The following is a 24,953-nucleotide window of genomic DNA, read 5'->3' on the forward strand; positions in this document are numbered from 1 at the left end:
ACTACCCAACTTCAAGAGATACTACCTACCCAAACTTGCATCCCCCGGTGTCTACAAGACCACATGCCAATGCCACAACACCTACATTGGCAGAACCATCCGCACCGTCCAAGAACGGATTAACGAACATGTAAAAGATGCCAAAAACGACACACCTAAATCAGGCCTCTCCCAACACCTCCACTCCACTAACCACACCATCTCCTCTGTATCCATACTTCACCCAACCGGCTCTGTCATAGAGAACACCATCAAAGAAACCCATGCCATCATCCAGCAAAAACCAGCACTAAACCTGGACAATGGACAAGCACACCCAACTTGGCACCCTGTCCTCAGAAAGATCCCCGACCTGAAAAAGAAAAGATGCCATGCACATACTCGACCCCCCTCCAGCCACGCGGGGAACAGGAACGGCACATTACCGAACAACACGGCCCAGCCCCCCAACCCCCAACTGACAACGCCACCGGACAACAGGAAGCAGATGACGCAAACCAAGATGCACGCGCCAGTGCTGCCGAACGGGAAAAATCGCAACTACCGCCGCCCGGGAACAAACAATGTAGTGACGCGGTACCATCTCCGCTTCAAACGCCGTACCCTTTTGTGAATGAAGACAGTGGATCTTCGAAATTAATAGGATTGAACAATTAAATTGTGCAACGCGGAAGTACGAAATCTTTTAAATTTCACGTAAGTAAAAATATGCAGGTTTGGAAGCCTTGTCTTGTATGCGTAAGTCAGCAGTAGCCATAGCAACATCTTGGTTAGTGAACTAAAATTCCATGGCATGGAAAAAAGCCTTGCGATTCTGGTCCTCAGAATACTTGACCAATGTAGTTGAAAACAGAATTATCAAGTTTAGCGCTTTTTCCCCACGGTACAAATATTCAAGACAACAATTCAAGTGTTGTAAACTAACTAAAAGTATGCTAGTTACAGTTAGAATCACTGCCAGTATACACAGAAAGGGGGGGGGGGAGCTGCTGCGGCTACATCCCTCTGCAAAATTTTGAAAAAATCAAATTTTTCAATGAAAGAATTAAAGAACTCAGAAAAACCAAAGTAGCAAATGCAAACCCCATTAAAATAATCCACAATTACTATTTTTGATTTTGATCAAATTTCAAAATGAAGGCTACAAATGGTAATTAATATTATTTTGGGCTATTCCACTCCCCTTAGAGCACAGTCACTTCTGAAAAAAAAAGGTGGTCCTGTGTACACTAGTAATTAGAATTCATCAAAAAAATAATGCTACTGCATTACAAAAAACTAGTTACTTCCAAACATTGTCTGACTCTCGCACAGATTCTGCAGCTTATTCCCTTTCAAAGCTATTTCTTTAGTTTTCTTCTCAAATTACCACCTAAATGTGTCCGTACGTTATATATTTTGCAACAAGAACTACATAGCGAGTGCCGACACTATGTAAATATTTAAGATCTATAGTATCTCAGAAAAATAAATTGTTTTCATTCAATTACATCTACTTCATGATGCAAGGTTACAAGCGGAGATTTTCTACCAGGACTATGAACCCATATTTCTCAGAGCTGCATGGATGCGAACACTCAGGCGGTTCTCGAAGTCATATCCTTTGTACTTCTGCTGAGCTTCCATCAGCAAAGATTTGCCCTCTTGTAAAGTCTGCAAAAGAAAAAGCACGACGACAAAACGTTAGCAAACCATATTTTAATCTACTTTACACACACAAAGGCTAATCAGGAACTGATTTATAGTTTAATGTGGTTCCGAAGCACTGAAATGTGCTCCCTTCCCCTTCAAGTGGGAACTGAATGTGAAACCCTTGATTATGCAGTGAATACCCTATGGCAGGTTTCAGACTAAAGTAACTCTACATGTATTTAAACATGTGTGTAAGAAGGTCACTACATAACATGACACTTAATATCCTGCTTCACCAAAGTCTTAGAATGTTTTCACATCATATGTTAAAAGTAATAACAAGAAGGAAAACTGAACAGAAATTGACTGTTGGATAGGAGCATTAGGGGCGAGCTTTTACATATAACTTGCCACAAATAATTCTTTTTTATATGAAAATCATAACAATTATAGCATAAATAATACATAATTATAGTAAAATTTAGTAATATATGTATTACTCGTAATATCAACCAAATACAACCCAAGAACAGCCTTCTATAGCAGATTTCTACTTGAAAATAGTTCAAAACATGACCCCTTTTCCAAGTATTTATTATGCAATTTCTACTCAGTATATCAAACTGAAGTAGAAATAATTCTCGAAGCTTTCTTGGCGGTGAAAAATAAAGAGGTTTTCTTGGGATATCAGCCAGGTGATTTTGTGATAGGCTTCCGAGCTTTCGAGAGCTAACGTCACTATCATCTTCAGGGATCCCTTGGAAGCTCGGAAACCTATCCGGAAATCACCTGGCTGATATTGCGAGAAAACATCATTGTAAAAATTGTCCTGCTTGTGTCATCTTGCTTTCTTCAAAAACTCTACTTCTAGTGCACTAGTACAAAGTACAAAATTGCCCAACCCTCCCCCCCAAAAAAGAAATGTAATTAATTTCCCTGACTTTTTCAGGATTTCTAGACTGGTAGACACCCTGCAGGCATTTCATACAGAATTGAGCAATCCCCTGATTATGCAGTGATTACACTATTGCAGATTTCAGACCGAAGTGCAATGTGACATGTGGGTTTCATATAGAATGGGCTCTATTTAGTGATAACTCCACACCTACCTCTTCCTTCTTGCAGAGCAATGCAGCCAACTCATACATGGCAAAGGCGGATATATGCTGATTCTGCTCTTCCTGCAAGTTCTCTATTGGAATCTGAGCTCGCTTTTCAATACATGTTCGAAAACTTGCCACTGCTTCTTCATACTGATGCAGACAGCAGTATGAAGCTCCCATTATCAAATACCGCAAACCATCCATTGGCTCTAATGAAGTTGACTGACAGTCTGCAAAACAGAAAATTAAAATCAGCTGTGTTGTTAAACAAGCATGTTTTGGTTTATTTTGTGGAAATATTCTCACAAAATATATCAGAAACAAATGCATATATGCACCACAGAACCACCCTTATTTCATGTTTTCCCATGGTGGCTGCAATTTATAATGCAGAAAATGAAAATTTGGGAAAAATTTCAACGTTGCTTTACTGGGACCAGGCAGGTGAAACAAACCCTGTCAATATAAAATCAGGGATCCAGTGTATTTTATAATTCAAATTTCAAATGTATTGAAATCTAATTATGAAATAACATATTGCAAAATTTTGTAATTATATATTTTAAAAAAAATGGACAAATATATTTTATACAACTTCGGGTACAAACATGAACACCAAACAGTTCAGCATCTCAAATTGAAACAACCCTGATGAGTTCCCAAAACTCTTACAGTGATAACTTAGAACTTCCTCACAGCTCTCACAGAGGAGGAGAAGAGAGGGAAGTGGGGATTCTCAAGTGATACATTAAAATAACCGAGACCATTACCTTAGATTGAAAGATATTGTTCTTAACAAGAACTAAACCAATGACAACAACTGCAGCTGTAAAAGAACAAAAGAGGACAAACCACAGGGCAAGATGAAACCCCATGGGTATCAGGGGCCCTGACTTGTCAAAATTATTGGGAGGGCTCTGATTACTGAAATAAATTAATGAATGACTCACTGTCTCCCTTTTTTAAGTTTTGATCTCAGTGTTCGGAATCTCATAAAAGCTAGGGGTGTGCGGGATCCCAAAAAGTCGGGACCAGGATAGGGAAAAAAGATTTCCAATCCCGATCCTGACTTCAGGAAATGATTTCCCGACTTTTTTGGGATCCCGAGCAGTCGGGGAAATACCGAATGCTCATTTTAAAATGTCGTTATTTCTCGATGTTTTCTGCATTGTCAATTTCTGGAACTTATTGTAATTTGTTAGTTTTTAATCCAGAAATCACTTAAAAGTGAAAATGACGTGTAGAATTTGAGATTTTCAGAGCTTTGGGAAATTTCGAACCTTTCCCGCCCCGAAAATTTCTTGACTTAGTCGGGAAATTGAAAATTTTTCCCGTCCTGATCCCAGCCCGCACACCCCTAATAAAAGCCCATGAATTCCTCAAAAATATCAATTTTTTTATTCACAGCTCACAAAACAGATCTCCCTAATATATGAATGATCTCATTCTTAATGTCATGTGAGAGCCATTTGTAGCCCGAATGTCCCATCCACTACCCTAGTTCATGCACATCGTCTTTTGAAACTCTTTTTAGTAAAAAATTTAACAATACTCATAATTACATACTCAGTATATAGTTATAAGTCATGTGTTTTGCTGTCTCTGGTCATAGCCTCCCTAAAGTTGAAGGTTTAGCAGTCTCAGCCCACCAAAGTTGATGGTCTAGAAAATTTGAAATGTGTATTTAAAGTTAAGTTCATGTGGCACAATTCGGTAAACTTTACAAGAGAAGCAAAATAATACATTAAATCCTCTTAAGCAACTTTTTTGGGGGGCTCTGCCCCCACATTGTTAATATTGGGGTGGGGCTTGAGCCCCACCAAGCCCCATGGTGTAGTGGCTATGATGGGTATGATTCCAGGCACAGAGCCTCATTAGCTTGCAAGAAAAACAAACTTCTCCATTAATATTAAGCATTGGCTAGTTTCAATACAGCCAACATACCTTCCAATATTTTGTTGATATTTTCCACACTGCACGAGGGTAATGCGTTCCACAGGAAGAGAAGCTCAAATGCTAGCAACCTGCAATATTGCTGATCCAAGTCGTTGCTGGGCATTCTCCTGGCTCGGCGTAGAATGAACGTTTCGAGTTGACTGTTGGGAGCCACTGCAATGACAGGCACTTCCTGGGCCAGGGAAAGAGCTTCTTGGAAGTTCCCTGAGGCCCCGCTGCATACTGAAATAACATGAGAAACACAAATCTAAAAAAGCTTTGTTTACATGCATATAGACTACACTTTCTTAATCCAAAATTAAACTGACAAATTGGGGTGTAGCTTGTATTCAATCTAACTAAAAGTCATTAACAATCTTCACTTGCGTACTAACAACACTTACTCTTTATTGTTTTCTGGAGCATAAGAACTTAGATTTACCTGGGACATTCCATCGTAACGTTCTCTGAGAAACGGGGATCAAACCAAGAACCTTTAACCATTGAGGTGGGTGACGTAGCTCACTTAATCATTCATCCTCACTGGTGAGCAATCGCCCCTGGCAGATAACTTAATGGTAATGGGCGAGAGGTTACTTTACACACTTAGAAATGGCAAAACACTAGCATTTGGAATTATACCTTCAAGTCTAGATCAACATGGTTGAATTAGGATAATACCTGTCTGTCTGATGATAAAATTCCCCGCTGATAGCTGTTCGAATCGAATTGTGTTCGATCGCTCAATCTCCTCAGTTACTTCTTGTTTGACGACTCCAGGCAAAAGACTCCTCTCCGCCTGTTGCTCTCAGTTGTGTTCTCTTCCCTGTAACTCTGGTCATTGCCCTGCAAATGCCAGTTGCTCAGCACCTTAACTCTAGTAAACCAGGAAGATTTGTTACTGACATGGCATTCTTTGAATGCCTGAAAGAGCAACGGCCGATGACTGAAATTATGAATCCTGACTCGATATGATTCTCTATTTAGAGGAGATTGATACGCCATGACAAAGTGTCCCTGAATCTCTATTTTTTAAAATTAAATGCAATGCCGTAATTTTATTCTATCTTGTGAGTCAACAATTTAAAACTGTCTTTTGGATAGAAATTCAAATATTATACATAATTTAGTTGATAGTGGAACGTATTTTACATATTATTTGTTCATTTTATCATATTGATTTACTTTAGTTTTGTATTGTGCCCCACCCGTGACACCAAAAAACAATTAATTTCCTCATCAACTCCACTAGAATATTCAAAGGTCAATTACGAGGGCAAGTCAAAAAGTAAATGCACTTTTTCTCTATTCATCTGTAGGTTGGACGTACAGCTTTCTGCGCTCGCAAGCCGATAGATGGCACCATTGTCTTCACTTGTGGCAGGTTACAGCGTCATCACTTCAGTTCGCTCTGCACTGTTGCGAAGTAAACATGGCTGCGCCACTGTCCATGTGCACCATGAAAGAACAGCGTTCCGTAATCCGTTTTTGTGGTCTGAAGGTGTACCAGGAGCTGAAATCCATAGAAGACTTTCAGCACAATATGGTGACAATGTTTTATAGCAGCGAAGTGTTTACCAGGGGACTGAAAAAGTTCAAAAGCGGTCGAACAAGTGTGAAGGACGAGCAAAGATCAGGACGTCCAGCCACATCAACTACTGATGACAACATTGAGCAAGTCCGTGTACTGATTCTGAATAACCGACGAGTGACTATTGATGAAGTGGCAAACCATATGCACATTAGTCATGGTTCTGCATATTAAATTATCCACAACAGGCTCAACTTTCATAAACTCTGTGCGAGATGGGTCCCTGAACAACTCACTTAAGAGCACAAGTGCAATCATGTGAGAATCTGTCAGCACTTACTGGACCGTCATGCTAACGAAGGTGAAATCTGGGCTTCGAGGTGTTGGAGCATCCTGCATACAGTCCCGATCTCCCCCCATCAGATTACCATCTGTTTGGTCCACTTAAAGATGCTTTAAGAGGCCGTCGATTCCCCATAGATCAACATACGGTGCATACATGGCTTGCTGCTCAACCAAAAACTTTTTCTTGTCAGGGTATCGGAAAGCTTGTGGAACGTTGGACGAAGTATATTGAAGTGCAGGGTGACTATGTTGAAAAATGATGTCATTGTAAGTTTTCTATTGTTGCTGTGAAAAATAAAAAAAATTGAGTGCATTTACTTTTTGACTTACCCTCGTACTTCTCTCTCTGTCTCAAATAATTGATTTTTTCATTCGAAAATTCAGAGAAATTAAAATAAAGTTCTTATTAAGTAAAGAGGAAGTGTTTTATCTGTCCCATCCCTGACAAAAAATTGTTCATCTACAGCTATAAGTCTGGGAAACTATTCTAAGGGTAGTTCTGCTTAATCAACAGAAACTGTAAGAAAAATGTTGCTTAACTGTTAGTAGACTAGTTACTTTAATCTTTAATGTCAAAAATGTAGTCTGTGCATCTTGTGACAATGAAATAACCCCAGCTTTGACCCCTTTGTTCCACCTGCTTGTAGCACAATGCACGGTTTTCTTCAAATCAAATATTGAATTTCCTACCACACCTACAATATGTCATTGTACATTGAGCAAATACAATATTACATATCTTTACCTGAGGACAGATAAGCATAAAAACTTTTGGACCATCGAGAATCTGATTTAAGTTTATGGAAGGACTGATATGCCTGGACCCAACGTAACTGGATGAGATGACACCACCCTATTTCGTGGAGACAGAGAAGCTGCACCTCCCTCTGAGGGGATGTTTTCACCGCTGCTTCATATGCTTTCAATGCCTCGTCAATTTGAGACTGAAAAATAAATACAAAAGGAACAAAATAATTAGGCAGATCATAAAGTCATCTTGAAAATTTTCATTTTGGTGGTAATATAGGCAAAGGAGAATTTTCGTACTGATTTCAGCAACTTACCCTCATCTGCAAGATAGTTACAAATCAACTGCACCAAACCACACATTACTACATGAAGAAAATATCAGCACTGTACTGCAGTAGCATGTTCTGAAAGTTTGACCTTGTTTACAGCAACAATTCTTACTTATTGTATATATTTATTAGACAAACTCTGTTCCACTATTTCGGTAAGATTAGGTTAGGTTAATTGAAGTTCAGTTCAGTTAGGTTAGATTAGATTAGGTGTATTATAAATGTTTTCTAAAATCTTACCTTGAGCCTCTCCACTCTCCCTTTGAAGAACAGGAAGAGCGCAGAGTTGCTGAAGACATCCTGGGATTCTGCTATTAGCTCCTCAGCCGCTTCTACTCCCGCACGTACGTTGGACCCATCCAATGCAAAGAATGGCCGGACAATTGTGTGGTACCACAACAAGGCCAATCTGTATTAATCAAGAGTTAGAAATTATTAAAGCACAAAAATCGAACAAAGCAACCCTTTAAAAAATGACAGCTTTTAGAGCAAGACCATGGATGGCATGGTGCAGTAAGCACAGTGAAAATATTGAACAGACAGTCAATTGACTGCCTTCATTATTGTAGATTATGGTGTCTGGAATAGAGATGGTACTGTTCCAAATGACATAACCATGATAATGAAGGTAGTGGATCTTTGAAATTAATCATGCATAAGAAAATAAGGAAAGCACCACAAAACATTTTCCATGCATGACCTAGGCCCACAGGGTATGTACTATAGTATTTCAAAGGCAACAGATTCTATTGCAGTAGCGCGACAGGAACACTTCCAAACAGGTAAAAACATACAAGGGTATCTGTTGGTATTTAATTTCTAATACGTTCCAGAGTTTGGATGTTATGTGAAACCTGCAAAAATGCTGCTGCTGGACAGTTTTGCGAGGTCAAAATATCCTAAAAATTATGCAAAAATTCATATTTCTCTTCCTATTGCAACAACTTTGTGGGTAAATTTCTTAATTTCTTCCAGTGTTCTTCTTATAATGAATGACACCTCTCACACACTTAAATCTATGTCTCCAGTTTATTTTTTTAAAAACATCTCTCTTTTTAATCATGTTTCTCTTCGATGATATGAGCTGATGGGTCCAAATCTGTGATGTCTACATCATGTTTGTACCATCTTGTTAACATTTTCTTTGATGTTTGCCCTACATTAAATAACGAGAATGTAAATATAGATTCACTATGGAGTTATCTTCTTCACAAATGGGATAAGCTGCTAAGCTGCACCTTTGAAATTTAGTCCTACAGAAGAGATCAATAATTTTTGTAGAGAGAGAATGATTTTAAATTGTATGATGATAATTGGGATCCATGATTAAAATTTGAAAACATCTCCATTTAAAATAATATTATTTACTAAAAATTTGCTTCTTTCACAGTTGTTACGTTTATGAACAAAATTCATTAACAACTGCTGGTTTCTATTTATGTTAAACTTACTATATTGTTATAACTATAACATTAATCAAACAAAAAAATGTCTGATGAAGGGAGTGTGTGTTCTCCCGAAACATTACATTGAAAATTGTGTTTATGTGCTTGTAAGCAGCATAAGCTACAAGAGAAATAATTCTACAATGCAAGCAATACGTACATACAAGAAAAAAGACAAAGCATACATACTTGGCTAGAGGAGCACGCATGTCGTCTCCCAGTCTGGCAAACATGAGGGCTGAAATTCCGATATCTCTGTCGCCTTCGAACCCAAGGAAATGAATGAGCTTTAGCAAAGATGGAGGCAAGAGGGAAATACAAAGCTGGAAGATGCCGTAACCAAAACTCACAGCAGACATCAATCTGGCCACAATGGCTGGAGGTATATCACTGAAATACACAAAAATGCACTTACATAAATTCATGTACTCATCTTCTTATGTTACATGTCAGTGATGAATAGAATGTGTATTTTCACTGGAGGATGGTAATTGTAATGTTCGCTAAGCTAAAGGATGCAATCTGATCTTATCAGGGAGAAAATTAATGGTTGTGACACTCACAAGCATGGGCATTGGCAGGGGGTGTCGAACAGGTCGGTCGACCTCTCCTGGAAATTTCCATCTACTTTTTTTCAATTTATGGCAATTTATAAACGAAGCACTTTATTTCACCTCATTTTGGGTCATTGTTTAAAAATGGTATTGAGATATCGAATTTGGTACGAAACTTTCATAATTTGCAACACTGAAACTCTGTTAATTTGTAACTTTCACACATTCCGAAGCTTCTTATAGTACTGCGTTTGCTGCTGCTGTTACTACTGCTACTAATGTTAGAAGTAACTGTTATGTAATCTTGGTTGTAACAAATACTATATTATTCATATAATAAACTTATTGAATAAAAAAATAAATAAATAAAGTGCTCCCCTGTGCTTATCACCATGCCATGAAGGCATATAGGGGGTGTGGGGGTAATGCCCCACACTTTCTTGATCCGGTCGTGAGTGGGGGTGATGTGATCAGCATCACGCCCCTGACTGCCTTTACCCCCCAGGGTTTCCCCCAGGTACCCATGTCATTCGATGCTGGGTGGGTGCTGGGGCCGCTTCCAACGTTAGAAAAGTTCCCAGATTTGAACCGGTCAGGGATCGAATCCGGGACCTTTAGCATGGTAGTCAGACGATAAACTTACTGGAGGGTTCATTTTTTAAAATGAATAAATAAACTTATTGGATGCTAAAATAAACTAAACTAAAACGGCTACTGCTACTAGTACTACTACTAGTAGTAATAATAATAATACTAACAATTTCAAATACCGATAAGGCAATAATTTTAAAAATTAACCCCTCCTCAACAAACTTCTGCATATACCACTGGTCTATGTCACAATATTTTTGAGGGGAGTGGGTGTCCTCAACATCTTTGATTCAACCCCCCCTTAGGAAAATTTCTGGTGATGAGCATGCTCACAAGTCACATCCAGGTCAAGACTTGAACCACAAACCTTTGACAGTGAGATTGTTAGTGGACTACTCAGTGTGCTTGAGCACTAGGGTGGTAAGACACGTAGTATTAGAATAACTGTACAACAGATAATGTCCAATAGAAACGACATGCCAAAATTAAACTTTTACAATGTTTAAACATCAGTTTTCGTGGAAACCAATAGAATATTGTTTCACAGCTCCAGGTTGATTCGACCTTTCCACACCATGTCACTTCCATGATCTTACAGTGCTCTACAAAATAGTAAATTCACGAGGATTCCCCCTACCTACTATCACAATTTCAGCCCCTAAGTGCAGCACACTTCTCTACCACCCTTTCGCGAGACAACTCTCTGCTCACCATCTCAATGTTTTGTGCAAATTCCTTACAGTTACTGCTACCAGAGCATGGAGAAATCTACCAAATGAAAAGAAATTCTTCTTCTCTCAGCCAATTTAAATCAAAACTAAGAAATCATCATCTGGAGTTACCAGTGCTGAAAACAGGGAAATTCAATCGTATAAACCCCTATTTACGCATAGTTGCAAACTTGTAGGACCAGCACTCTTTGACTCTTCTGTATATTGTGTATTTTTATTAAGTGTATGTTTATATTTTACGAATACTTTTAGTGTTCTTCCAGTGTATGTGTGATTTTTCCTGTATGCTTTTTTTCTTCTTAAATGATTTTAGTTCATATAAATTTCTCAAGCTGTAATGTATTATAATCAATTTGTAAAATATAAAGTAGAGATGGTTAAGTGCAAGAAAATGCTTGTGCCTTAACTACACTAACCTAAACAAGAAATAAATAAATATTGGATCTGAGACCTATTGTGTATGATTAAAAGACTCAACATAGAAATACGTTAAATTCCCTCAAAACTAAGTTATTACCTTCTGATACTAAATTTATATGTAATGGTATTCTTAACAAATAACAAGATGGGAATAAGATCTGTCTAAAGAAGTAATTTCAGGATATTTTTTAATCAATACATTTATTCTTTTCAGAATTTTAACAAAATAGAATGGCATGCTGATCCTAGTTTTTCATGTATGCACATGTATACATCTCTTGTAGGATTTATTTACAGAAAAATGAATAACATCATTCTTACTCACGTGCCTGAGTTTTCTGTAAAATAACTAAAAGATGATGTGATGAATGAAAGAGGACTCCTGTAGCCGTTTCTTCCATTTGGAATATTGGATGCAGAGGATCCGGTTACATTCCCTGTCTCTTCTGTTGGAGAAGGGACAGACCACTCAGAAGACATCGGGCTCAGCAAATTTGGGTTGCTAGGATCACGGACAATTACTTTCCATGGTTGAAACTCAGATCCTTACAACAAATGAACACAAATGTTAATTCCTTACAAAGGAAGAAAATGATACATTCAATAAGAAATAATTTCAAGCAGAGGAACAGAAATCAACACCATATAATTATGATAAAACTGGCTCAACACATGTTTAAGACAATTCCAAATACCACCTCTGCTCAAAACAATCTGTTAATAATGCTCCATTCTTAATAATAATAATAATAATATTATTAATGAGCTGGGTGAGTTTTTGGTTTTAAGTTCATTTTTTGTACACGATGGCTAATTGGTTTGATTGATTGATTGATTTGCTTTATTTAACTTCACTTTTTGTGCCACTCTTGGCTAATTTGCGAAGATGAATTCATGATGAAAGTTGTGCGAATTACTCACAAATTTAATATAAATATATTCATAACTTACGTTTTGCGAGTATCTATGTTGCTCCTGCGACGTTTCAGGATGCAACTGCTCCCTTCTTCAGGCTGTTCACGTTTAGGTTATATATAATTCATAACCATGTCGACCTCTCCATAGGTACAGGATATGGGATTGGTAAAAGGTGTGTGATTAAAAAAAAAAAATCTAAAACCCATTACAGGTGCACGTCATAGTACCATGCTGTTTCCTCGATTACAAACTGCTCTTTGGAATGTTAAAACTTTAAAACTATGAATAGCCATGGCCCGCGTGTGCTGCAATTGCAATACAGCCTGAAGAAGGGAGAAGTTGCGTCCCGAAACGTCGCAGGAGCAACATAGATACTCGCAAAACATAAGTTATTAATATATTTATATTTGCGAAGATGGGGATGAGTGATGATATGATGAAATTGATGAATGGACACTAACAAACATCCATGGCCTGGCCAGGATTCGAACCTCGGACCCCTGACGATGGCTAATTGGGACTGGCCCTACAGTTTAAAGTGGGATCTGAACGAATTGTACCTCCAGTAGGTATTGAACCCAGGACCCCTTGATTACAAGGGTCACCAACCCTATTGGCACTGTTTCCTAGCTTCCTAGACCAGGAAACACCACTTCCTTTCAAGTAGCTCTCAATTACCCTCATAATACTGGATTAATAAAAAAACTTTTAGAGCTCTTATGAGCAATAAAACATGGGACCACTCAAAGACAAGAGCAATAACAATTGGGCTATTCATGAGCTCTCTGCATCAAACATACATCAAATTTAATATCTCATCCTTTTGCTCATTGTTTTGTGAGCAAAGTCTGAAACCATTAATGAAACACACACAGACAGCACAAATAGAATTTTGGGGGGTTCAAAATTTCATAAAATTGACTACTGTTTCAAAGCAAATTCACTTATTTTTTAAGACAAATGCATCATTCCTATTTTTTGTCATCATTACATCCCTGTGTCTTCTAAACTAAATGTCGAAGAATATTAAAAATTTACATTCTTTTTAAGGATCACATGAGGAACAAATTTGAGAAAATCTGAGATGGTGATTTAAATGGTTGAATGATTTGGCATGTAATGACTCTGCTGTGAAATACTAGCATATGTATCAGCTTATCATCAGTATAAAAGGAAGCCTGCTCCATTGTATCAGTCAGTCAACATCCCATTCATCAGCATCGGCTCAGCTATACGTTAATGATGTGAACATACAGCAAAATGAGAGTGCAAGCATTTAATTTAAAAAAAGAAAACTCTTACCTGGCACCTCACTTGCTGACCCGAACGTTTTCTTGTACATGTCCAATATGATGGAATGTGTGTGGTGGTAAACCTTCCATGCTTTCCTCAGTATCCACCCACCTTTCACGTAGCTGGAGAGATCTTGTTGAAGGAACGTTAGCAAGGCCAGGCAGACCTGGGAATCAGCCAGGATTAGCTGCTGTTCTATCCTTTCCGCTTCACTTCTATACTGCAATGCAAAACATTTACATGTTACTGCCAAGAGAAATCACAAATGTAGAATCGACAGTGACATATACACCCGCCGCAAAATGACTTCGGACCTCATAACAAAAGCACAAGAAAGTACATCTTGATCACAGGCCGGAGACTAAGTCCCGAATCACTGACATGTTGCAGACAGGTGGCAGAACAGCCTCAGGCTGAACCTCGCCCACGTAAATAAAGAATAAAGAATTTGAATTTGAAAAAAAAATGAAAGCAAGACTTGGTAGGATTAATTGTTCTATCATTAAAGATATTTTCAGTAGAGTAGCCAATCGACATCTGCACTCTGAAGGCAGCCATCTTGAATATAATCCGCCATATTTGATATTTTTTGATTTGATATCTCTCGGGAACGGTGTCTCCTATCAACATCCAGTTTTCTAAGAAATGTTCCAAATAGTGTAAACTTTCATAATAAATCAATAAATCAATTTTTGAAAAATACGAAATAGAAGTTTTTCAGAAAGTCGTAATTAATAATTCTCGAACCAAACAATGGCATTTTCTATTTTTTAAGATTACTTAGTGTTTGTCAGAAGTCTTTAGACGAACTGAACCCCTATTTTTTCTAGATTTATAAATTTACCTTAAATAACATTTTAAGAGAAATACAATTTACAACAAGTCAATATAATTTTTGAAAAAGAATCATAGTTAAGACTTTCAACTCACAGCTATTCTCATACAATGTTTTGTAGTTTTCTGAAAAACTTCCATTTCTTAACGTACCCATGTACGTTGTTAGTATGGACAATATGAAAAATACTATTCTTAGTATAATATTATGTAGGATGGGAAAAATTGAAGTTTTGAACTTTCTGCACAGATATATGTACCATATTTCTTCTTGTTTGTATTGTTAGCACTAGAGTTCTGCCAGATAACAACTGTTACAAGCATTTAAACATGCTTTTTGATGTAGCATACAAATAAATTACTGGTGTGTTTTCTCTAGCCCTACATAAAGAAATGTATCATACTCACATGAAAAGCTGTAAATCACTAACTTGGAATGCAATTTTGTGTGAATAATTGCTGGCATATTACAGCCAACTTTACAGTCTTTGTATTAGTGACCTAAACTGCATCATTAGCCTTTTCCTATTAAATCATGCAACTCCAGTAACAAACGCTAATCTCAACAGACACCAATCTTTCCTACCTCGTTACAGCCTCCTCCAAACACTTTATTTTTCACAGCTTTGAGCCATCCAATATCTTGGGCACATTTTCTCTCCATTAACTTCAGTTCGTTTTGTGCTTCTTGAAGTTTATCTTCTTCAAAGGTCATTAAAGCATTCTGAAATAAACAGAGAACACATATCAGTTCACATGCAACTTATAAACAAGTTCAAAGGCAATGTGGGATGCCCATCGTAAGACACATTCTAAGATCATGCTCCATTCAAAATTCAAATTAGATTTTAAGCTATTAACGTCCAATTATAACCATACATATTATTTGGATAAAAAAAAACAAAAAAACTACATGTAAGGTTTAAATTAATGGACACTAGTTTGTGGGTGTCACGTATACAAACTGCATTGTTGTTGTTTGAGGTAGAGGATCATAGATGGAAGCCTGCAAAAAGAACAACGCTCATATCTGATGATGCATAAAGCAGTTTAGAAAGTGGGCTAGAGATGGCAGCACTCAAGAAAACAGCTACCATTGTAAAAAGGAAAAAGGAAAAGCGCGGATGTGGTGAAATAATGATTGTAGATATTAATACTAATTATAATGAAAGAAAGAAATTAACTTAGCACAATGACAGGATATAAATAAGGTGGAAAGGGTAATTAATATTCAATAATAGCATAAGTGATCATTACATAAAAGTAAAGAAGTCGAATTGTAATTACGATTCTGGGTCTATTACGGTTCCCACGAACTGAGAGTTTCATGCGGCTTTTGGGTTGTTTTCCCAGGTGTAGTGCCATTTCACGGCAGGCACCCAAGCACTTTTGGTAGGCGCATCTATTGCAGCTCCAAGTTAAGGTTAGCGCCAGCCAGGCGGCGATCTTTAACTAACCCCTTTCTATTTGTCTATCTGGGAGATAGATTTTCTTAATATTTCCGTCAATTTGTATAAGGTGATGCCAAAGAAACGAGGAAAGAGAGGAGGCAGGAAAACAAGAGAATCTATTCTGGCAAGACGAAAAAGGGAAGGAAGAGAAATCATACAACCTCCAATCATCAACTATGATCCACTGGGTCTATTGCACGACGTTTCCAAACAAGAACGTGTATATAAGCTGCAGAACCTAGATATACATACCGTTCCAGGAAGTATATACAAAGATACAAAGGGAAGCGTATCTAATGATCCATGTACAAGTCAAAATCAATCCAGCCTGGATCTAAAAGGTTCAAAGGTTAGCAAGACCAATGAATGAACCAAAAGATGTAAATAAAGAATAAGGAAAGGATGATGTTACATAGATGAAGAAACTCAAGTAGCATCAGGAATTTGTAAATAAGGATGTAAATATACAGTATGTAATTATAAGAAGAAGAAGCTTTAGTAATTACAAGAAGAAGAAGCCTTAGTAATCACAAGAAAAAGATTCTTTAGTAATTATAAAAGAAGAAGCCTTAGTAATAATTACAAGAAGAAGCAGCCTTAGAAATTATAAGAAGAAGATGCCTTAGTAATTATAAGAAGAAGAAGCCTTAGTAATTACAAGAAGAAGAAGCCTTAGTAATTATAAGAAGAAGAAGCCTTAGTAATTATAAGAAGAAGAAGCCCAAAGAAGAAGATTGGCTGCAATTAATAAGAAATAGAAATACAAGAAAAAATATTGTATGAAAATATTTCCAAAGTTATCTAGTATTTGTACATATTATTCAAGAATATATTACGAATTGTACCCTCCGTAGTGGCTTAAATCTATTGTTTCTTTCCAATATATTCGTAGTGTTAGTCACCCAGATCTGTACCTAGAGGTTTCTACCCTGTGCTAAGCTGGCAGATGCTCACGTGAGAGGACTGGCATGGGTAACTATTCACAAATAACTATAGGCTTATTTAGATAGTAAGGCCATTAAGTCCATATGTTGCAGGTAGAAATTACAATACCCACTTGATATCAGCCATTACTTATGATGATTTCTCCATAACCATGTACACTGCAAAGTAAAAAAAGTAAAGTGCTCCCCTGTGCTTTGCACCATGCCATGAAGACATATAGGAGGTGTGTTCAGCACCACACCCCTGGCCACCTTTAGCCCCCCCCCCCCCCCCCCCGAGTTTCCTCCAGGTACTCACTTTATAAGATGCTGGGTGGGCGCCGGAGCCACTTGGACAGGTGGAAAAATCTCTGTTCTCAACTGCCAGGATCGTTCCCGGGTCTCTCGTATGGTAGTCAGATGTCCTAATGACTGAGCTGCCGCAGTTCACTGTGGAACAAAAATAAATTATTAGAACGTAAATACTTACCATGAAGGTTACAAAGCAATGCCCGGCTGTCATTTGGAGGCTGTTCTTCTTACTCTTGAACAATTCCTCTGCCTCGCTTACGTTGTTGTTGAGAAGTAACTGAATCCCTTCCTTTGCTAGGTGCCAGTCTTCCACGCTTTGTTTAGCCTGCATTGTGAATCCTCTTTTGTCTTTAGCTGGACTTTTGAGTCATCACTTGAGATTTAGTATTGGTATTCAAAGGAGCTATATTCGTCCATGGTAAGTTTTGACTTTGCCCGGATTTGCAAAGGCATTCACAGCCCTGGAATATATAAAGCACAACTGAATCAGATAAAATTGTTAACAATTCTTGGCAAAATCATAAAAAGGCCCAAGTTCCTTTTGTTTTATTGCAATTTCATCATGCTACGAATGCAATTTTTACATGGTTCGATTTCGATGTATGTCTGTTAACACATACTGTGGAGTTTTAGCGATTACTTAAGGTTCTGTTCAATATATGCTTTCGTGGTTAGGTTAGGCAGGTTAGGTTTGGTTCCCATAGCATTAAAATAAAGTCCCTAAATGCATTCTACTAAGGTTCCAATTTACTTCTACATTCATTCCCATGCTTCTACGATATTTACTGTCGCTTGTCGACAGAGAATATCTTGTCCATGAAAAGTGTGTAAGGTAATTTTCAAGTTGTTTATTTCAACATAAATAAAAAAAATTTGAGTCGAAACAGGGCTCATTACTTTAAGAAAGGTTCAAATTTCGTGTGACAATGATTTCCAAAATTCTATGATAATTAATCATTGTGCTACGATAAACAATCGGAACTGTTACCCATAAAAATAACAGGGATTGTTAAAATGTCAAATCGCAAGCTACCATGCTGATTTCATGCTCACTGTAAGCAGGAGAGAGCTCAGTCAGTATATTTAGCAGTGGCGTAGCGTTAAAGTATGCCCGTACGCCCGGCGTTCCCAGATTTAAAATTTCAAAAATGCTTAAATGCTGTGATTATAAAGTAAAACGTGACTAATTTCATATATGTTTGACCTTCATGGCATTATAATGGCTATTTTTCGCGATCCGCTTGCAACGCTCCACTCTCACCACTCGTTCTAGCATCTCTTTTCAATGCCTTTCCCGGCCGGACGCCGAGCAGGTTCGGCGTACAGGACTCCTATATTCCTTGCTGCCTTTATGGAGGGAAAGCTTCCATTTCTACAGCACGCGCGTAAATGGGCTCTCTTACGCCAGCGTACGAAAGGTCTACCGTGATTGGTTCATGTGACCCTTCCTGCCTTCTGAAGCAGACGACAGCGGCAGAATTCCTACCCGGTTCTTCGCTCTTCGCGCTCATGCAACTCGTGCTGTGTGATGCTACAATACGCAATATTGACTGATGTAACTTTACCAATCTCAAATATACTGCTTCTTAATGGCCACTGCATTGTATAATTTATCGCACGAACAGCGATGTGTATTAGAAACTAAAAGATCAACACAGTTTTTGTCAAATAAGTTGGTGAAGTCCTCGTGATAGAAATTCAGCCTGTGGCTGCTCTACCACTTAACCCGCAAAACTATTATTTTTTTATTGTATTTTTTCGTAATTATCTAACTACTTAATATTGTGTGAATGGAAATGTTTAGCATTCATTTGAAAACTCTTAACATCGAATGGTCTCTGGAGAAAATTATTTTAAAATGTTTATCAGCATTCTCAAGATGTAATAAACAGTGGTCTGAATTACTAATCGGCACTGTTACGTCAGTAGAGTGTACGATATTTGGATCATGCACTCTGCTTTTCACAGTGCACCAAGACGACAGAGGTCCCTGGTTCGAATCCCGGTGTGAGCACGGGTGTTCTTTGTCAGTGTCCCCTCGTCAATATCATCACTCATATTTATATTCGCAATTAACCAAAACTGGTAGAAAAGCGAAGTAAAATAAACCAAATCAATCAGTAGTTGGATCGCCCACAACAATGACGTCTACTGTTGTGCAGAGGTGCTTGTGATTCAGGTAGGTTTTTAATGACTTGCGTCATGCAGAAAGATATAAAAAAAGGTATAGAACACCAGAGTTCAAAACATCTGTGGCATAGTGATGCATCTAATTTTCTAGCTAAAACATGCAGTGATGATGTTTTATTGAAAACCCAGCTTACTTCAGGCAAATAATACCTGTGGCGACTAATACCATAAGTAAATTATTAAGCAAGAAAGGGCCGACTCTTCCTTCGGACTTGGCGTTCCCACCCGAAATGTCCATGCTACGCCACTGATATTTAGAGTCAAACAGGGATTTCATTCACAAAAAAAAGGCACACATTTTTATTGAACACCATGCTATAATTTTTACGAAGATATTACCATGCATTCACTTTTGTACGTATTATACGTTTATAATTTACACTAAAAAGTTAATGAACACTAAACAAAGGTGATTAAAATAGAAATGAGAAAGGTAAATATAACATTCAAACCAGAGTAAATATGGAGAGCCAATGTTCATGAAAAATTTTAACTTGATTTGTATGTAGCCCTGGTACGTTCCCTCTCGAGAAACGTCTTGTCATCATTGAATTATTGAATCTTGCCCACATAATTAGTATAAAGTTTCATTGTTGATTAAATCATCTAATTATTCCTGTGGTAAGTATTATTGCTCTAATTGCTGTTCTCCTTTACTAGGACAAAATTACATAAAGAATGCCTTCTATTTAAGTGAACTGAAAAAAAATTGCCATCATTCTGATTCCTATGGCCCAACCTCTGCAAGCATATGTCTTGTTGTCTTATGTCACCTTCCATTCCTTAACCGTAAATCCAAAACCAGAAATTCATTACAGATCATATACACAATGATTCTTCTTTACAGTTTGCATACTTACAATTTGCATCATCACGCAGTATGAAATTTAATTTAAGACTGTGCTGTTATGCAAATAATAGGACATGGCATGAACATGCTCTGAGAACTCAAACTGCGGCTTAATTGAAGATGACGGGAGTGTTCCCTAATTTGTTTAAAATTGTGTATACTTTCTACAAGAGGCCTCCTCAACACAAATCTGACATTACAATTTCCTGGTCACGTCTGTAACTTGAAAATTTCATGTAACGTTAGGTGAGGTTAGGTTTGGCTAACATACTTCAAATGACAGTAAGACAGCACAACTCAGTGCCTACATTCCACACTTCTTTCCGGAGAAATATCGCCATTATGAAAAGCGATATATTACACCTTACACACGTAATATCCAAATTTCAAACAGTGACTGGGACATCATGAGAACCTCTGATACTTCATCAGGAAAACTTATTTGGTTAGTACATTCAATAAATGTTAAGTATCCCCGAAACGGTTGGAATTCTTTTAATTTCTTCCTTTTCACATTGGTACTTACGTATTCGGCATTCCTAAGGATTCTTGAAGGTGCCATTTCGTTTTTTTCACGCAAATAATCTCAATTTTCGACATATCGAGTCATTCTTGTTTGTTCGTTTTCGCTTGCGTTACATGCAATATGGTGAAGAAATCTTGACTAGTGTTGTCGATGATCAGTGGTTATGCAGTGTTGCAACCTTCTTCATAGAAAAATAGCTACTTTCGTGTTACTGATTTCGTATTTCTTTCCAGGTTCGAAAACCCCACGAAACATGCACGGATAGCCCCACGAACCATTTATAAATAGGCCCACGAACCATGCACGGCAAGGTTAGGTTAGGCAAACATAGTTAAAATTGTAATTTTAAAAATTGTTAAAAAAAAAACATTCATAAATAGCCCCACGAACCAGTCACAGATAGCCCCATGAACCATTCATAAATAGCACGAACCATTCACGGATAGCCCCATGAACCATTCATAAATAGCCCCACAGTTACATGCACGTTCATTTACGTTATACTACTTTTACACAGTAGGAAAACCGCGTGTTTGGAAACAATGAGCGGTTGTTACATCATCAAGCGCATGCAAAATTTGGTTCACGTAGTAGAAGGACATCAATGGAACAGCTTTCGTGCATCGGAGACACATTAATGTTGAAAAATAGATGGTTTTCTGCGAAAATTCATTCAGCAAGGGAAAAAACACTTCCGACACCTTCGTAGAGTATACAGAAACTCTTTTCAGTAAGTATTTTCTCCTGTAAAATTGAAGAAATACGTTTCAGGGATATTTAAATTTTACCACAACATTTTTATTTACTGTGTCTTATTTGGATGTGTGTAATGTGACCAGGCTGACCCTTTGCAAAGACACCCACATGTCAACCTCCCTTCCATGTAGTCAGGGTGGTAATTTTAAGGGGGTATGGGGATTTCTCCCCTCTGGGTACTTGTGTCCTCCCCTCGTGCTTGCCCAATGTTATCCATGGGGGATATGTTATACGGCTTGAAGTCATTATCTCATGCTGTCCCTGGACAGTCAGCAGAATCCACCCCCACTGGAAATTTCTTAAATACCACACTGCATGTAGTATAAAAAAGGGTACTACTTTACTATACCAGAAACACCTGTCAATGATTTATTTCGCACTTTTTTACATTGCTAACGTACTATTCTGCATTGCGGAACATTTATTTAGGTGAAATAATGAATTTCTAACGAATTTCTTACATTAACGAGTACTTACTGTTCTTCCTTATTTCCACACAATATGGCGATAGCTTACCCATTCATCGCACGTGCCAGTGTTTAAGTGTTTTGTCGATTTGGAGTGTGCATGCAGTGTTGCAGCCTTGTTCACCGAAAAATACCTAAATTAAAAAAAAATTTAAAAACACCACGAAATTTGGTTCTGTCTAATAGTTATTATCCCATATTTATGTTTCATTGCCTTATTATTTTCACACAAAATGGTACAGACAGGAGCAATTTGCGCAATATATTTCTCACCATAGCACAGTGATCTAGAATTCTGAAAATGGGGACAAAAATCGAAATTCCAATTTGAAAAAGCAGAGCCTTTAACCATTTGCCTGACACATTATTTTCCCAAAAATGGTCCATATTTTACACATTTTTATTGTGTGTTTGTAATGTACCAATATCAGCAATTAAGGAACAGTAACAAAATTCTATTTTTGGGGTCAAATAAGGTCACAAAACTATTCAAAAATCCTCCATAATTATTAACCCGAGTTAACTCGTACATATAAGGAAAGTACTACAAATGTTTGAAAATGGCATATAAACTGTTGAAACTAAAATGTCTTCACATTTTAATGCTGTCCAAGTTTACAGACTATCACACATACTGTCTCACATCAAATGTTATAAATGTGTGACCGATGCACAAAATCTCTTGCATCCATTTACTTCCAGGTGGATGTAGCCTGTGTGTGATGACGTAATCCCGGTCAGTGTTTCCAAACACGTGTTTCGTGGGGCTATGCGAGAATGGTGTGTGGGGCTACACATTTTTTTTTCTATACCAATTTTTAACTATTGTAACCTAAACGTGACCCTACCTAACCTAACCTTACTGCAAATGGTTCGGGGGCTATGTATGAATGGTTCATGGGGCTATGCGTCAATGGTTTGTGGGGCTACGTAGGTAATTTTGGGTGCAGTGGGGTGGAAACACTGCATGCCGAGTACGATAGTGAAACTGTGACCGCCATTTTGCGTGTTACCGAAGGCAAAAAGAAACTAAGAAAACTTACTCGATATGGGTAAAATTTCAGTATCTCTGAAACGTATTTCTTCAATTTTACAGGAGAAAGTACGAAAAGAGTTTGTACACTCTACAAAGGTCTCGGAAGTGTTTTTTCCCCTCGCTGAATGAATTTTCGCGGAAAACCATTTATTTTTCAACATTAATGTCTCTCAGATGCACAAAACCTGTTCATTGATGTCCTTCTACTACGTGAACAAAATTTTGTGTGCGCTTGATGATGTAACAACCAGTCAGTGTTTCCAAACACGCGGTTCTCCCACTGTGTAACAGTAGTATAACGTAAATGAACGTGCATGTAACTGTGGGGCTATTTATGAATGGTTCATGGGGCTATCCGTGAATGGTTCGTGGGGCTATTTATGAATGTTTTTTCTTTAACAATTTTCAAACTGACAATTTTAACTATGTTTGCCTAACCTAACCTTGCCATGCCTTTTTCGTGGGGCTATCCATGCATGGTTCATGGGGTGGTAACACTTTACTATACCGGAGACGGATTTCTTCAAATTTACAGGAGAAAGTACTTACGCAAATCATTTTCTGTAGCGTTGTTGATGTTCGGGAATGTAGTTTTGATCCATTTTAATGCGAATGCATGTGGTTTTCTACGAAAATCTATTTCCGACGCGGTATTGCTGCTGCTGCCATTTGCTTTCTGCACGAGAGCACAATACACTTGTATTGTTCGTATATGCTAAATTGAACGAAAGGAGTGCTAATGGAACCTAACCTAACCTAGTAGGCATACTTCGTTTCCCTGATGGTTCGTGGAGCTTTCGTGAATTTTTGGGCTAACGTCAATGGTTTTTGGGGCTACCCGTGGATGGTTTGTGGGAAATAGGAACAACAGTAAGTACTCGTTAATGTAAGAAATACACATTATTTTCGTTAGAAATTCATTATTTCACCTAAAGAAATGTTCCGCAATGCAGAATAGTACGTTAGCAATGTAAAAAATTGCGAAATAAATCATTGATAAGTGTCTGCGGTATAGTAAAGTAGTACCAAAACGAACAAACAAGAATTACTCGATATGTCGAAAATTGAGATTATTTGCGTGAAAAAAAACAAATGAAATGACACCTTCAAGAATCCTTAGGAATGCAGAATACATAAGTACCGATGTGAAAAAGAAGAAATTATAAGAATTCCAGCCGTTTCGGGGATACTTAACATTTCATTTTGTAAATATCTAGGTGTCATTATTATGCATTTCACCGTTAATTATTTAAAATATTTGATTCGTGACTGTTTATTAGCATCTCCACAATTTTATTATTTTTCTCACTATTGTTATTCTCTTAACATACAAAATATACAGTAAAAATTACTGTTTAATATGTCATCATTAAAAAATGCCTGTATGTGTATGATAGTTACAACCAAAGAATATTTACCGCCCATATTTTTTTCCTGAACTCATCTTGGAGACTCACATCATATATATCCAAAATAGACTAGGCTACATCTTCTCTGTAGACATACTTGAAATACACACACTACAATTTGAAGACAAATCGTCTGCTCTCCTACACAGAAGCAGACCTAATGTTAAAGATTATATGCTATTTCATCGTGTTTCGAACACCACAAATATTCACACAGGCATCTCCAGAATCACTAAACGTTGCAGAGGAGTGAAGTTCACATAATGTTGTGGTACACTTTGCATGCATAGTTTGAATACATCTGAAGGGAAAAATCGAATACGCCTTTACTACATCTCAGATCATAAGTATTCTAAGAAAACATGATGAAAGTTAACATACATTCCAGTGCTAATGTGTCCTTCTTGTATCCACTATCTATAATAGCTATTAATCACTTAAGTTTGCTTCCATCAGCCGTAACATTCCATTTTCCAACAGTGGGTGTTTGTGGAGGCGTCCTTGTAATAGTCTCTGGTGCCGTAAGATAATTAGTTTGTTAATCTAATTATGAATAAATGTTTCTGATAATTTCTGCACTAGTAAAAGTACACTTATTTTATAGTTCCGATATCGACATAAA

General features: G+C 37.5%; 1 protein-coding gene across 2 annotated transcripts; it reads right to left on the reverse strand.

The window, feature by feature from the left end:
• Positions 1-708: 708 nt before the first annotated feature.
• LOC145978282 (tetratricopeptide repeat protein 39C-like) lies at positions 709-24,481 on the reverse strand. Of its 2 annotated transcripts, none has more exons than XM_083110805.1 (11): positions 24,341-24,481; positions 17,276-17,558; positions 14,998-15,135; positions 13,587-13,797; positions 11,692-11,911; positions 9,260-9,460; positions 7,866-8,034; positions 7,292-7,490; positions 4,680-4,913; positions 2,742-2,965; positions 709-1,653 (listed from the first exon to the last, which is right to left on the reverse strand). In XM_083110805.1, exons 2-11 carry the CDS (start codon positions 17,426-17,428, stop codon positions 1,537-1,539), a joined length of 1,866 nt encoding a protein of 621 aa, XP_082966931.1. In that variant the 5' UTR covers positions 17,429-17,558; positions 24,341-24,481; the 3' UTR covers positions 709-1,536. The 2 variants fall into 2 exon arrangements, with proteins under 2 accessions (XP_082966931.1, XP_082966932.1); XM_083110806.1 differs by lacking the exon at positions 24,341-24,481 and adding an exon at positions 21,897-21,980.
• Positions 24,482-24,953: the final 472 nt, after the last annotated feature.

This window comes from Lepisma saccharinum, chromosome 24 (assembly GCF_977018435.1).
Source record: "Lepisma saccharinum chromosome 24, izLepSacc3.1, whole genome shotgun sequence".
Lineage (NCBI taxonomy): Eukaryota > Metazoa > Arthropoda > Insecta > Zygentoma > Lepismatidae > Lepisma > Lepisma saccharinum.